The 12,768-nt window shown below is 45.4% G+C and overlaps 2 protein-coding genes across 3 annotated transcripts; one reads left to right on the top strand and one right to left on the bottom strand.

Moving 5' to 3' along the window:
• Window positions 1-11: 11 nt before the first annotated feature.
• On the bottom strand, window positions 12-3,334 carry LOC117430280 (uncharacterized). Its single transcript, XM_034050156.3, has 2 exons — window positions 2,917-3,334; window positions 12-2,008 (listed from the first exon to the last, which is right to left on the bottom strand). Exon 2 carries the CDS (start codon window positions 1,932-1,934, stop codon window positions 609-611), a length of 1,326 nt encoding a protein of 441 aa, XP_033906047.2. The 5' UTR covers window positions 1,935-2,008; window positions 2,917-3,334; the 3' UTR covers window positions 12-608.
• A 103-nt stretch (window positions 3,335-3,437) lies between these two features.
• On the top strand, window positions 3,438-12,294 carry LOC117430278 (uncharacterized). Of its 2 annotated transcripts, none has more exons than XM_059001425.1 (8): window positions 3,438-3,558; window positions 4,420-4,455; window positions 5,582-5,875; window positions 6,883-7,149; window positions 8,152-8,187; window positions 8,375-8,668; window positions 8,807-9,073; window positions 10,610-12,294. In XM_059001425.1, the coding sequence occupies exons 1-8, from the start codon at window positions 3,531-3,533 to the stop codon at window positions 11,656-11,658; spliced, it is 2,271 nt and encodes a 756-aa protein (XP_058857408.1). In that variant the 5' UTR covers window positions 3,438-3,530; the 3' UTR covers window positions 11,659-12,294. The 2 variants fall into 2 exon arrangements, with proteins under 2 accessions (XP_058857408.1, XP_033906043.3); XM_034050152.3 differs by having other exon boundaries at window positions 8,152-8,268.
• Window positions 12,295-12,768: the final 474 nt, after the last annotated feature.

Here is a 12,768-nt window from a genome sequence, read left to right as displayed (position 1 = left end):
TGTTTTATTTTTATTACAGTGACCTAACCTAATTTAAGCAGGTCAAGATACATATATATATATTTTTGTTTTTAAATCCTGATGTAGAATTGAACCAAGGTGGATATTTCAGTACTGGGTTATGAATCTGAGCTAGTAAAGCTGCGGAGCTGCTGTGTCCTACAATCTCATTCAAATCGTCAATTTACTAACTTGTGTCACAGTTTAGCTGCACTTTCACTTTATCATAAAGAACACTTTGTTGACAGGCAAGTTTGTTTACATGCCCCAGGTGTAGTTTGCGGTGTAGGGGCACCAGCATTCCGTGAGACAAACGAGTTCCAGCAGGATTTGCTGCCCTTTTTTCTTTTGCCCTCTAATAGATCAGGATCGTAGCAGTGCCTACCATCTCTGTTCTGATCACCCAAAAATAAATGAGCAGGTAGCGGTTTGACATGATAAGATCTGTGCAAAGTGTATTTTAGAACATCTGAAGTAGCAATTATTGTATAGTTTTGTAGTATAGATGTTCTTGGTCCCATGCTGGTCGTGGTGGTTACTGCATCAGCTTGGAAGCAGACTCTGCCCTGGGGGAGCCTCCCACTGGCCTCAGCCTCTTCCTGCTCAATCTATGCCCATACCCCTCTGCCTAGTTGCAGAGAGACATACTGGCAGAAGCATATTATTCCACTCTCCTGGTGCCCAGGGCCCATGTCCGGGGGCTGGGGGAAGGGGAAGTGCCTTTTCGTCACACAGCAGGCGTATCCTGAGGAGAAGTAGAGCAGGGCTGTGTGGAAGTGCTCCTCCCACCCTCCCGCAGGGCTGCCTGGGCGCTGGAAGGTCTTGCGGAAAGTCTCCCTGCAGCCCTCCAGGGACAGGTAGATGAAGTGCAGCTTGGTTCTCGACTCGCAGCCCACCAGGAGCTTCTCCCGAGTCAGAATCACGTTGGCCTGTCCGGCTCGCAGACGCATCTCTCTTAGCTTTTCTTTCCCTTTGCTTTTAGCCCAGCAGGCTGTGATCTGAATCAGGGCTGGGATCATCATTAACCCAACGACCATCAGACACAGCCCGACTGGCAACCGAGCAAGGAGGGAGTTGGCTGAAGGATTATAATGGGTTAGGACTCCAGCTGACGTCAATACTCCTAACACTATCGAGGAGGAGAGGAGCAGTGCCAATACAATGCAAAGCACCACTCGCACACAGAGATACCTGACGCAGAACCTGGAAGTGGGGACACTGTTGATCACACTCACAGCCTTCCTGTAAGCTTCAGGTTCTTCCAGGACCAATCGGAGCTGATCGGGGACCATTATGGTGCTGAACATCCCCGCTTTCCAGTTTGGTAGGTCCTCCCCTTCCACAGCTTGCTGGGTGAGTAGGACTTTCCCATTGTAGACAGAGGGGGGCTGGAAGAGCACCACGGTGGAGCTGCTCAGTAGACGGTTGGGGGTGCAGAGGACCTTGAGGACCTTGCTGAAGAAGTCGGGGTCCCCTGCCTCCAGATAGGTGAGGTGGCTGAGGTGCAGGGGCACAGTGCAGGGCTCCAGCAGCACGGGCAGCACAGGCTTGTGCTCGATGCAGTCTCTGAAGAGGGACAGGTTGGCTTCCAGGAGGCACCAGCGGCTCTGCAGGAAGTCCTTGCTGAGGACCAGCAGCACCTTCTGGCTGGCCTGGATGCAGTCGGCCATGTTCTCCAGCACGGTCCTCCCGGGTATAAAGTCCCTCTCGTGATAGCAGGTCAGCAGGCCGGACCGGGCTGACTCCAGCCTGTCGATGAAGCCGTGGGCCCAGCTGCAGTCTACACTGCTGTAGCTGATGAACACGTGGTAGAGCTCACCCTCTTTTAGACAAGGAGCCACAAGGTCAGCCACAGCACTGTCTCCTGAATCGCTCGGATCGGGTTTATCGGAGTATTTGTGCAGAAGATGCTCGGTTTGGTCATCAGAAGCCATCTCTGTTCTTGATGCTCCAAACTGCCCCCTTTGGAGCGTCACACAGAACTATGAACTGATCCCTTGCCAGCCAACTGAAAAACATAGAAAATAAACGTGTCTCCATTAAATGTCTGAACTTTAGGGGTACTTAAAATCCATCCCCATTGTGTTACCACTATAATATCAGTGTTATTTCACTTAAAAAACCCCAGCAGACCCATTAGCCTCCCACAGCATTACTACTGCACAGCCTTGCTATCTTGAGGCTGCATCAACAAACCAGCCTCCACAATCCCAACAGACGAACTGGTACAGGAGCCGTTCAGGACCTGTTCTGTACGTTAGGGACTTGAGGTATCGATGTGCTGGCGTGCAGTGGTCAGAACTATAACATGATGGCATGTTGCAGATGTTGCAGTTCTATCTAGCTTTTGAGATTCTGTTCTATAAAAAGAGGAACTGTGTGAAAGAGCCAGTGTATATTTATATAGAACTCAGCCCACTCAGAACCCCCTCACTATCCAAATACAAGTAAAAGGATTTGAGTCCCCAGTGCAGCGGTATTATCCTATTTCTTCCAATGCAGGCGGGCTGAGTGTGGAACTCTTTCATCTGGTTTTGCCAAGACGGATACCACCTTGAAGATTGTAACAGATTGGGCAGTGTTTGATCACTAAGGAGGAAGTCAGAATGACACATTTAACACAGTCCTGCATTCTGATACCTCTGAGATGATGGAACTGAAGGACACTGCATGACGTCATAAACGGGGATAGACCATATCAAAGCCTATATGTCAGTGTCTCTTGTCTTCCATCACTGATAACGTAGGTGACAAAACAGTGGCAAACCAATGCATAAAATACATCTTTTGCTGTGACAGTTTATAAATATTTATATTTCAGACTTACACATTTCTATAGCTTACACGATTTGACCCTTTGTAACTACACGTGTAACTGCAATGCAATTGCAATGTTTTGAAATAATCATAGCCTACCTGCCTCCGTTGCGTCCAAATGAAAAGGCTGCTCTTGTGAAGCCTGCATGAGCGCTCATGGGCTTGGTCAGGAAATGAAAGTCTGATGCCGCAACATCGTTTTTAGTTCCTTAAAGTTCAAAATAAAGAATCAAACCGCTAGATCAGTATCTGTTCCTCAAAACATGAACCATACAGCTTTGCAACACATGTTTCTATATTAAAGAAGGTTGTTACAAAATGGATCCATTGAAAACATCTGTTCTGTGTTATCAGTGAAACAAAAACTACTGTCGGTGCCTGCCCTGTACAATCATCCTGTTTTCATGAAACCTTTCACAAAACGCCACTGAAGATCATATGGTATATGTGATCCAATGCAAATTAACAGTACAGGATTCAACGTCAGAAACTGTACTGAACGGACTGAGCTGTGTTTAGACGGTTGAGTTAACAAACAGAAAAACAAAATCTGGCTCCAATAATCGAAACTGAAACTACAATGCTCATCACCCACCACTACCCAACTGTTCATTGCGCAATAAACGAAAGCCTAGTATCAGTCGTGTTGCGCAGCGAGCTCACTGCGATTTAACGGGTGTTTGTATCGAAGAAGTTTACCGTGCAGTTAAAAAATGAGACGTGAACTCTTCTTGGTAATCTGTAAGTACCGTTTTGCATTATAAATATGGAGCGTCATCTATGGAAAACACAAGTTTCTGGAAATAAAACTGCCTTCATTATTTGCAGCTAATTGTTTAAATTGCGGTGCACATTAAACGGGTGCAGCAAAACAGCGAAACTACACAGGAGTACTGTAGCCTTGCATACAAAACATACGCTACACCGGAGTGGAATTATTATTATCGCACAGATGTGTATAAGAGTTATTGATTATATATCAAGTAGAATGTGTCTCTGCCATCCACTTTCATAGTAGAAGCCATACTAAACAGACTGTTTTAAATTAAAAAACAGGACCTTAAAACAAAGAAAGACCAAAACACTTGCCCTGTAATAGAATAAGATAATGAGAATTAAGAATAATGTTTAGCACTGACAGCACTTCAAGAAATGTTGCAAGTTGACAAGCCTTTAATAACTAATTAAATAGTTTCATATATTCACAGAGGTATCACAGATAGGGTGAGGAGATGATGCTGAGGGCTCTGCTTTGAGATATTTTCCCTATCTCTCACCTAGTGCTCAGTCGCGTTGCAAGTGTTAGGAAGATGTCCTGCTAACTTGTGTGTGTGTGCGTGAGTGCGTGCGTGTGTTTGTGTGTGTGTGTGCGTGCGGGTGTGTGTGCGTGCGTGTGTGTGCGTGCGTGTGTGTGTGTGCGTGAGTGCGTGCGTGTGTTTGTGTGTGTGTGTGTGGGTGTGTGTGCGTGCGTGCGGGTGTGCGTGTGTGTGTGTGCGTGCGGGTGTGTGTGCGTGCGTGCGGGTGTGTGTGCGTGCGTGCGTGTGTGTGTGTGCGTGCGTGTGTGTTTGTTCCTCCCCTTATCTGTTTGTTCTTTCTTTTCAGTTATGTCTGCAGTGACCCAGTTTGGAGCTCTTGAAGGTACTATGCAATCATTTCAAAGAATACTCTCTGGAGGAATGTCAGAATATGGTTCATCACCCAGTACACAGTGTGGTGCAGGTTTGCAGAATCCTGCATTCGTATTTAATATTGCAGACCACCCAAGTGACCCGCATTTCGTGGGCCAGACCTGCAAATAGACATTAAAACCTGCACATCCGCCACAGTCATTGTACAACCCGCAAAACTGATATGTAACATCACTGTTTGGGTGATGTGAAAAAGTTTGTCATTATATATGATTGTGTGTACATTGATAGGTTCTTAATTTAAGTTGCAAATGATATCATTTTAAGTTAACCAGTGGTGTTGTTTTTCTTTCATTGAATCGAAATGTAATTTAAATAATTACTGCAAGGGCACAAATAGAGCAGATAGACACCCGTGGAATTAGGCCTGATTCTCTTTAGGTCTTGATCTTTTAAACTTTTGTAAGTTACAGATGTATAGTGAAGCTCTATTATGATCCTTAACCCCTTTATAGTGGGGTAGTTAAAATCTCATCTGTCATGCACTTCCATTCATTATAAACAGCAGGTCTCAAAGGTGCAGTTTTGAAAGAAACACATGTTATAGAAAACTTTTTAAAAACGTGATATCTGGTACGACGCTGGGGTAAAGAAGTTTCTGTTTTCAAGCCTTACTTAAAGGTATTCTCCCCTGGGGAGTTAAATTGTTGCTTTACTTTTTTAGGATGTTTGCAGTGAGAGCCAGCGCCATCTAGTGACGTGCCACTTCGGATTACGTTTCCTTTTTATTGAATCAATAATACACTGTTGTGCTCGCGATGGTGCTGACGCTTAATAATATAAAGACATTTGGGATATTCTAGCCTGCATTGCATATTTCTATGACAGGGATCTAGAACTGAAAAGCAGCTCCTAAACTCATAGTCACCTTAACACAGACTGATCAGAAATGCAAAGAAATAAACACAATATCTGAGTCATTGCAATGACAGCAATTGCAAATATCACTGAGAGGCAAAGGAACCTTGCAATGTGCATCTACTTTCCTTGAAAGTGGTTTTAGCTTACAAAAGAATCTTTCCCTAAAGTGGTGTTTGAAGCTCCTCAGTATAGACCCCCTTTTCTTTCCCTTTCAGGGCTGGCACCGCAGCCAGTGCTGACCCTGCAGGCTGGCTGGCCGGAGATATTCGTGGGGGAGAGCGTCACTCTGAGGTGTGAGATTGCGAGGCAGGCTGGGGGCTGGAGGTACAGCTGGTACCGAGATGGGATTCCTGTGCGTGAGACGTACTCTGACCGGCTGGACGGTGCCAACTACACAATAAGAGATGCTTCTCGTTACCACAGCGGAGACTACACCTGTCGAGTGGACAGTAGCTCCTCACCAGCCCACCAGTCACTGTGCAGTGACCCTGTCAAGATACTGGTTTCCAGTAAGTCAATTCATACAAATCTTCAATGGGGTAATAAAACCACTTTTTATTAACACACCAATTGCAGATTTTTTAGTCTGGGTGCGGTCCATTTATCTTGCCGCCATGCTTCCTGTGCAGCAAGGATTAGGACCCCCCCACCCCGAAGTGCTGCAGGGTTAAAGTGACTGGCTCAGGTCAACGTAGGGCTCTAATACATGCTGCACAGGAAGTGAAACTAGACTGAGGAGAGGAACATCTGATAATTGAAATGCTCCAACTTAAAATGAACTGTGGGACTCAATTTTGATTCTGTTATGTTGTTTTTATTTAACAAATAATAAAAAGTTCTGCTAACTGTGTGAAGTTATTTAATGCTCATACGGCATAAAATGCCCCCCCCCCCAAAACATTTTCATCACATTTGTTGTTTGTTTTATACAGCATATCAACGTGTAGTAAAACATGATAAAAGGTTAAAAAGCAGACACTAAGTTAAAAAGCAGGGAAGTGTGGCAAAGCACAGTAGAACCGACCATGTTAAGAGAAAAACCAGTGACAACATACCAGGGTCCACTGACAAGGGAAGATTCAACAGTGCATCATCATTGCAGGAGTCCTCATGGTGCTAACAGTGCATCGCTATTGCAGGAGTCCTCATGGTGCTGACAGTGCATCGTCATTGCAGGAGTCCTCATGGTGCTAACAGTGCATCGCCATTGCAGGAGCCCTCATGGTGTTAACAGTGCATTGCCATTGCAGGAGCCCTCATGGTGCTAACAGTGCATCGCCATTGCAGGAGTCCTCATGGTGCTAACAGAGCATCGTCATTGCAGGAGTCCTCATGGTGCTAACAGTGCATCGTCATTGCAGGAGTCCTCATGGTGCTAACAGTGCATCGTCATTGCAGGAGTCCTCATGGTTAACAGTGCATCGTCATTGCAGGAGTCCTCATGGTGCTAACAGTGCATCATCATTGCAGGAGTCCTCATGGTGCTAACAGTGCATCGTCATTGTCTGTGTTGCAGTCGGGCTGGTGATCCTGCAGGCTCCCCTGATGCCCCTCACTCGGGGAGAGGGGGTGACCTTGCAATGTCGTGTCCGGGGAAACCCCTCCCTCTCTCAGGTGCTCTTCTACAAGGATGACAAAGTGATTGCCGCTCAGGCCAGCCCCGTGCTGACCATGGCCCGCCTCACAGAGGGAGACGAGGGCAACTATTGGTGCAGATCCACCTGGGGGAGGCAGTGGAGATGGCGCTCCGCCCGCTCCCTGGAGGTCCCGCTCTCAGTCACAGGTCTGGGCTTTGGATTTATTCAGTTTCTCCTTTTATTTAATGTTTTTTTTTAAGTCTATTTTATGACCAGTGTATAATGTTCATGAGAAAGTTCTAGATTGTAGTTGCTTCTTTATCAGCAATCTAGAACAGTTTCACACTGAAGCACCTGCCAACCGAACGCCTGCTGTCAGCCCCCTTTAAAAGTGTTTCAGATCTGTTCGCCTGCAACAGGGAGATGCAGCTTTGATATAGAATGTGTGTTTATAATTCTTCAGTTGAAGTATTATTTGAGTATTACTTTGAAATATATAGCAGACCTTGATATTGAGTTGATACTGCCATGTGAAATATCTTTGAATCAGATAGTTTGTGTCAGATGGATTCCGTTCGATTCAGATGGAAATGACGTCACTTTAGGATTAGTTATACTGTTTAACTGTTGCTATTTAAGAATATATTTATATAAAAACTATCGTATAGGGTGCTGTGTAAGGTACAAGCTGATTTTCACCCACTCAAGGTCAGAGCGGCCAGTAAACCACTCGTGGGCAGCCACTCTGGCCCCTGATGAGTTTTGCAAAAAAATTGCTTATTTTCCTCAGACCAGCCCCTCTCAGACACTCCACACCGCTCCTGTTCAAACTGAACTGGACCCAGACTGGAGTAGCCAGATGACTCCAGACTCCACTGCATAATTAAGCTTTGCTAATGAGCAAGGAAAGGGTATTTCATTAGTTATTAACCCTTTACTAACTAATGAAATAGCTTCATAGCTGGAAATATTCATAGAGGTATCACAGATAGGGTGAGGAGAGGGTGAGGAGATGATGCTGAGGGCTCTGCTTTGATATATTTTCCCTATCTCTCACCAAGTGCTCAGTCGCGTTACAAGTGTTAGGAAGATGTCCTGCTTGTGTGTGTGTGTGTGTGCGTGCGGGTGTGTGTGCGTGCGTACGTGTGTGTGTGTGCGTGCGTGTGTGTGTTTGTTCCTCCCCTTATCTGTTTGTTCTTTCTTTTCAGTTATGTCTGCAGTGACCCAGTTTGGAGCTCTTGAAGGTACTATGCAATCATTTCAAAGAATACTCTCTGGAGGAATGTCAGAATATGGTTCATCACCCAGTACACAGTGTGGTGCAGGTTTGCATCTACTTTCCTTGAAAGTGGTTTTAGCTTACAAAAGAATCTTTCCCTAAAGTGGTGTTTGAAGCTCCTCAATATAGACCCCCTTTTCTTTCCCTTTCAGGGCTGGCACCGCAGCCAGTGCTGACCCTGCAGGCTGGCTGGCCGGAGATATTCGTGGGGGAGAGCGTCACTCTGAGGTGTGAGATTGCGAGGCAGGCTGGGGGCTGGAGGTACAGCTGGTACCGAGATGGGATTCCTGTGCGTGAGACGTACTCTGACCGGCTGGACGGTGCCAACTACACAATAAGAGATGCTTCTCGTTACCACAGCGGAGACTACACCTGTCGAGTGGACAGGAGCTCCTCACCAGCCCGCCAGTCACTGTGCAGTGACCCTGTCAAGATACTGGTTTCCAGTAAGTCAATTCATACAAATCTTCAATGGGGTAATAAAACCACTTTTTATTAACACACCAATTGCAGATTTTTTAGTGCATCGTCATTGCAGGAGTCCTCATGGAGCTAACAGTGCATCGTCATTGTCTGTGTTGCAGCCGGGCTGGTGATCCTGCAGGCTCCCCTGATGCCCCTCACTCGGGGAGAGGGGGTGACCTTGCAATGTCGTGTCCGGGGAAACCCCTCCCTCTCTCAGGTGCTCTTCTACAAGGATGACAAAGTGATTGCCGCTCAGGCCAGCCCCGTGCTGACCATGGCCCGCCTCACAGAGGGAGACGAGGGCAGCTATTGGTGCAGAGCGACCTGGGGGAGGCAGTGGAGATGGCGCTCCGCCCGCTCCCTGGAGGTCCCGCTCTCAGTCACAGGTCTGGGCTTCGGATTTATTCAGTTTCTCCTTTTATTGAATGTTTTTTTCTATTTTTTTCTATTTTATGACCATTGTATAATGTTCATGAGAATGTTCTAGATTGAAGTTGCTTCTTTATCAGCAATCTAGAACAGTTTCACACTGAAGCACCTGCCAACCGAACGCCTGCTCTCAGCCCCCTTTAAAAGTGTTTCAGATCTGTTCGCTTGCAACAGGGAGAAGCAGCTTTGATATAGAATGTGTGTTTATAATTCTTCAGTTAAAGTATTATTTGAGTATTACTTTGAAATATACAGCAGACCTTGATATTGAGTTGATACTGCCATGTGAAATATCTTTGGATCAGATAGTTTGTGTCAGATGGATTCCGTTCGATTCAGATGGAAATGACGTCACTTTAGGATTAGTTATACTGTTTAACTGTTGCTATTTAAGAATATATTTATATAAAAACTATCGTATAGGGTGCTGTGTAAGGTACAAGCTGATTTTCACCCACTCAAGGTCAGAGTGGCCAGTAAACCACTCGTGGGCAGCCACTCTGGCCCCTGATGGAGTGGATATATATATATATATATATATATATATATATATATATATATATATATACAGTTGTAGTCAAAAGTTTACATAATTTCTCAAAAACAAAGAATTCTGTAGGCTTTTGTGGACGAGGAAAAAAAGGAATATTTATTTCAGCAATTTTTTTTGCAAAACTCCAGAAATGCCAATTAAAAAGTATTCATACCCTTTTGATGCGATGAGAGTATTGTCCACAAGGTGCTATATTTTCATATAATAATGCAGAACCTAATTCTAGAAAAGTCTAGAAAATGCTGGATTGTAGGTGAACATTCTTCGAGATTATAAAAGGGTTAGGCATAGGATGTTTGCTGTCATTACCAATAAGTCAATATGGGAAAAAGTAAAGAGCTATATGAAGACCTTAGGCAGAAAATGATTTATTGTCATAAAGCTGGAGAAGGATACAAGAAGATTTCCAAGCATTTGAGTATCCCAATTTCAACTATTGTTTCTATTATCAAGAAGTACAAGACTCATGGTACTGTCACAACGCTCCCTCGGTCTGGAAGAAAGAAGGTTCTTTCACCAAGAACAAGTAGAAGAATTGTGAGGAAGGTTAATAACAATCCGAGCGATCACACCCTGCTGCTTCCTTAAACAAACTCCCCCAGAGCTGTCTCCAAGCTGCTCCTTTACACCATGGGGTCAGGCCTGATTGACCGTCAGTAACTCTTTTCTGTTCCAGCTTCTTTTCAGGGATGGAATTTTTTGTAAACTTTCTAAAAACACGCACACACTGAATACAAACTTGCATGTGCAGAGCCTCAGCCCTGCCACAGCGTCGGTATTTGTAAGGGTGTTGTTTTTGCATGAAAAGGAATGTAGATGAATTGTGCGTGAGAGGCTGACAGTGCAGAATTCTAGACATGAGTTTTCTGATTGCTGCTCTGTTACCTGTCTTTGTTCTCAGACAGTTCTGCAGATAAACTGACTCCTCACTTGTTCACAGATCCTGTAGAGGAGGACTATGAGAGCGGCTACAGACCTGGACCTACTGACTTCTCTACTGCACACTCTATTCACACTGACCACTCCCTCCCAGACTCCCCCAGTCTCTCTCACCCCTCTCTCCCGGATACCTCTATTCACACTGACCACTCCCTCCCAGATTCCCCCAGTCTCTCTCACCACTCACTCCCCGATACCTCTAATCCTACTGCCCACTCCCTCCCAGACTCCCCCAGTCTCTCTCACCCCTCTCTCCCTGATACCTCTAATCCTACTGCCCACTCCCTCCCAGACTCCCCCAGTCTCTCTCACCCCTCTCTCCCTGATACCTCTAATCCTACTGCCCGCTCCCTCCCAAACTCCCCCAGTCTCTCTCACCCCTCTCTCCCTGATACCTCTAATCCTACTGCCCACTCCCTCCCAGACTCCCCCAGTCTCTCTCACCCCTCTCTCCCGGATACCTCTAATCCTACTGCCCACTCCCTCCCAGACTCCCCCAGTCTCTCTCACCCCTCTCTCCCGGATACCTCTAATCCTACTGCCCGCTCCCTCCCAGACTCCCCCAGTCTCTCTCACCCCTCTCTCCCTGATACCTCTAATCCTACTGCCCACTCCCTCCCAGACTCCCCCAGTCTCTCTCACCCCTCTCTCCCTGATACCTCTAATCCTACTGCCCACTCCCTTCCAGACTCCCCCAGTCTCTCTCACCCCTCTCTCCCGGATACCTCTATTCACACTGACTACTCCCTCCCAGACTCCCCCAGTTTCTCTCACCCCTCTCTCCCGGATACCTCTATTCACACTGACCACTCCCTCCCAGACTCCCCCAGTCTCTCTCACCCCTCTCTCCCGGATACCTCTATTCACACTGACCACTCTATCTCAGTCACTGCAGATCCAATCACTTCTAATCACTCACACCTCTCTCTCCTTAACACTGTCAGCCCCTCAGACCAGCCCCTCTCAGATACTCCACACCCGACCGCTCCTGTTCAAACTGAACTGGACACAGACTGGAGTAGCCAGATGACTTCGGACTCCACTGTATAAACAAGCTTTGCTAATGAGCAAGGAAAGGGTTGGGGCATCTTCATTATTTCTCATATATCTTTTTTTTATTACATTAGTATCATTACGTCATTCTCTCAAGTGCATGCTTGTTTTGCTGTTCAGACATTTGCGTTTATTCTGCACATTAAAAACTCCTTTGTGTCAGGTGGGAGCTCTTTAGCTGTAACACAGGAAGGAATAGACTAGGAGGAGGACACAAAGTCCTGTCATCAGACCCACAGTGCTGTGCCTGGATACAAGGGCTTCATCCGAGTCATAGAGGAAAGAGCAGCAGCAAGACAATAAGGGGCTTCAGAGATTGTTGATATATGTATGCCTATTTTTATTTCAATTTCAACTTAGGAGACTGAAACTATGTATTAAGTTATCCCAGGGTAGTCTCTCTATAATGTTACTTAAGCCTGAAAGAGTTAAAGCCTTGAACAATTTAAACCTACCAGTGACAATAGCCATTTTTTTCTTTTTTTGAATGTCCTTGTTGTTATAGTCTATATCCAGCAGATGGCAGTCTAGTGTACTTAATTAAGAGAAGGGGCATGAATCCAGAGATTGGTTGTTCAAAAATATATTTGTAATCATTTTATAATGTTTATTAATAAAGCTTTTAATCATTTACCTCTTGAACCAAGAATAAACTCATTCAGTGCATTTCAAGTTTATTGCATTTAGGAACGACCATTATATTGTAACCCTAAAATCCATTTTAATAAAGGCATGTATATGTAAAGGATTTCTCATGTGCAGTTTAAGGAAGTCAATGTTTCAAAATAGCATCATGTTCTCAGAAATCAGTGCTCATTGGAAAATCAAGTGGGGGAATTTCTCCTGTAGAGTTTTAGCGGCCCCTGCTGGTCACGAGGCTGGCCCCGAGCCTCCAGGGTTCAGGACTCGGGTCGCATCCCTAGATTAGGACTGGCGGTGCGTGAATGGAGGCTTGACAACAGGAACACACGCTGATGTTCAGTCCTTCTGAATGTGTCATTCAAATCGGGGAGAGAAATGGGTAAAATAGACACTCGAAATTTAAAAGTAAAGAAAATCAATTCTCATTTGTGCTACATAAATTACAATCAAGAATATAAAAATAAT

The sequence above is a fragment of the Acipenser ruthenus genome, chromosome 26 (genome assembly GCF_902713425.1).
Source record: "Acipenser ruthenus chromosome 26, fAciRut3.2 maternal haplotype, whole genome shotgun sequence".
In the NCBI taxonomy this organism is placed as follows: domain Eukaryota; kingdom Metazoa; phylum Chordata; class Actinopteri; order Acipenseriformes; family Acipenseridae; genus Acipenser; species Acipenser ruthenus.
Note: the sequence above shows the minus strand (reverse complement) of the source record. Positions and strands in the feature narration are given on the sequence as shown.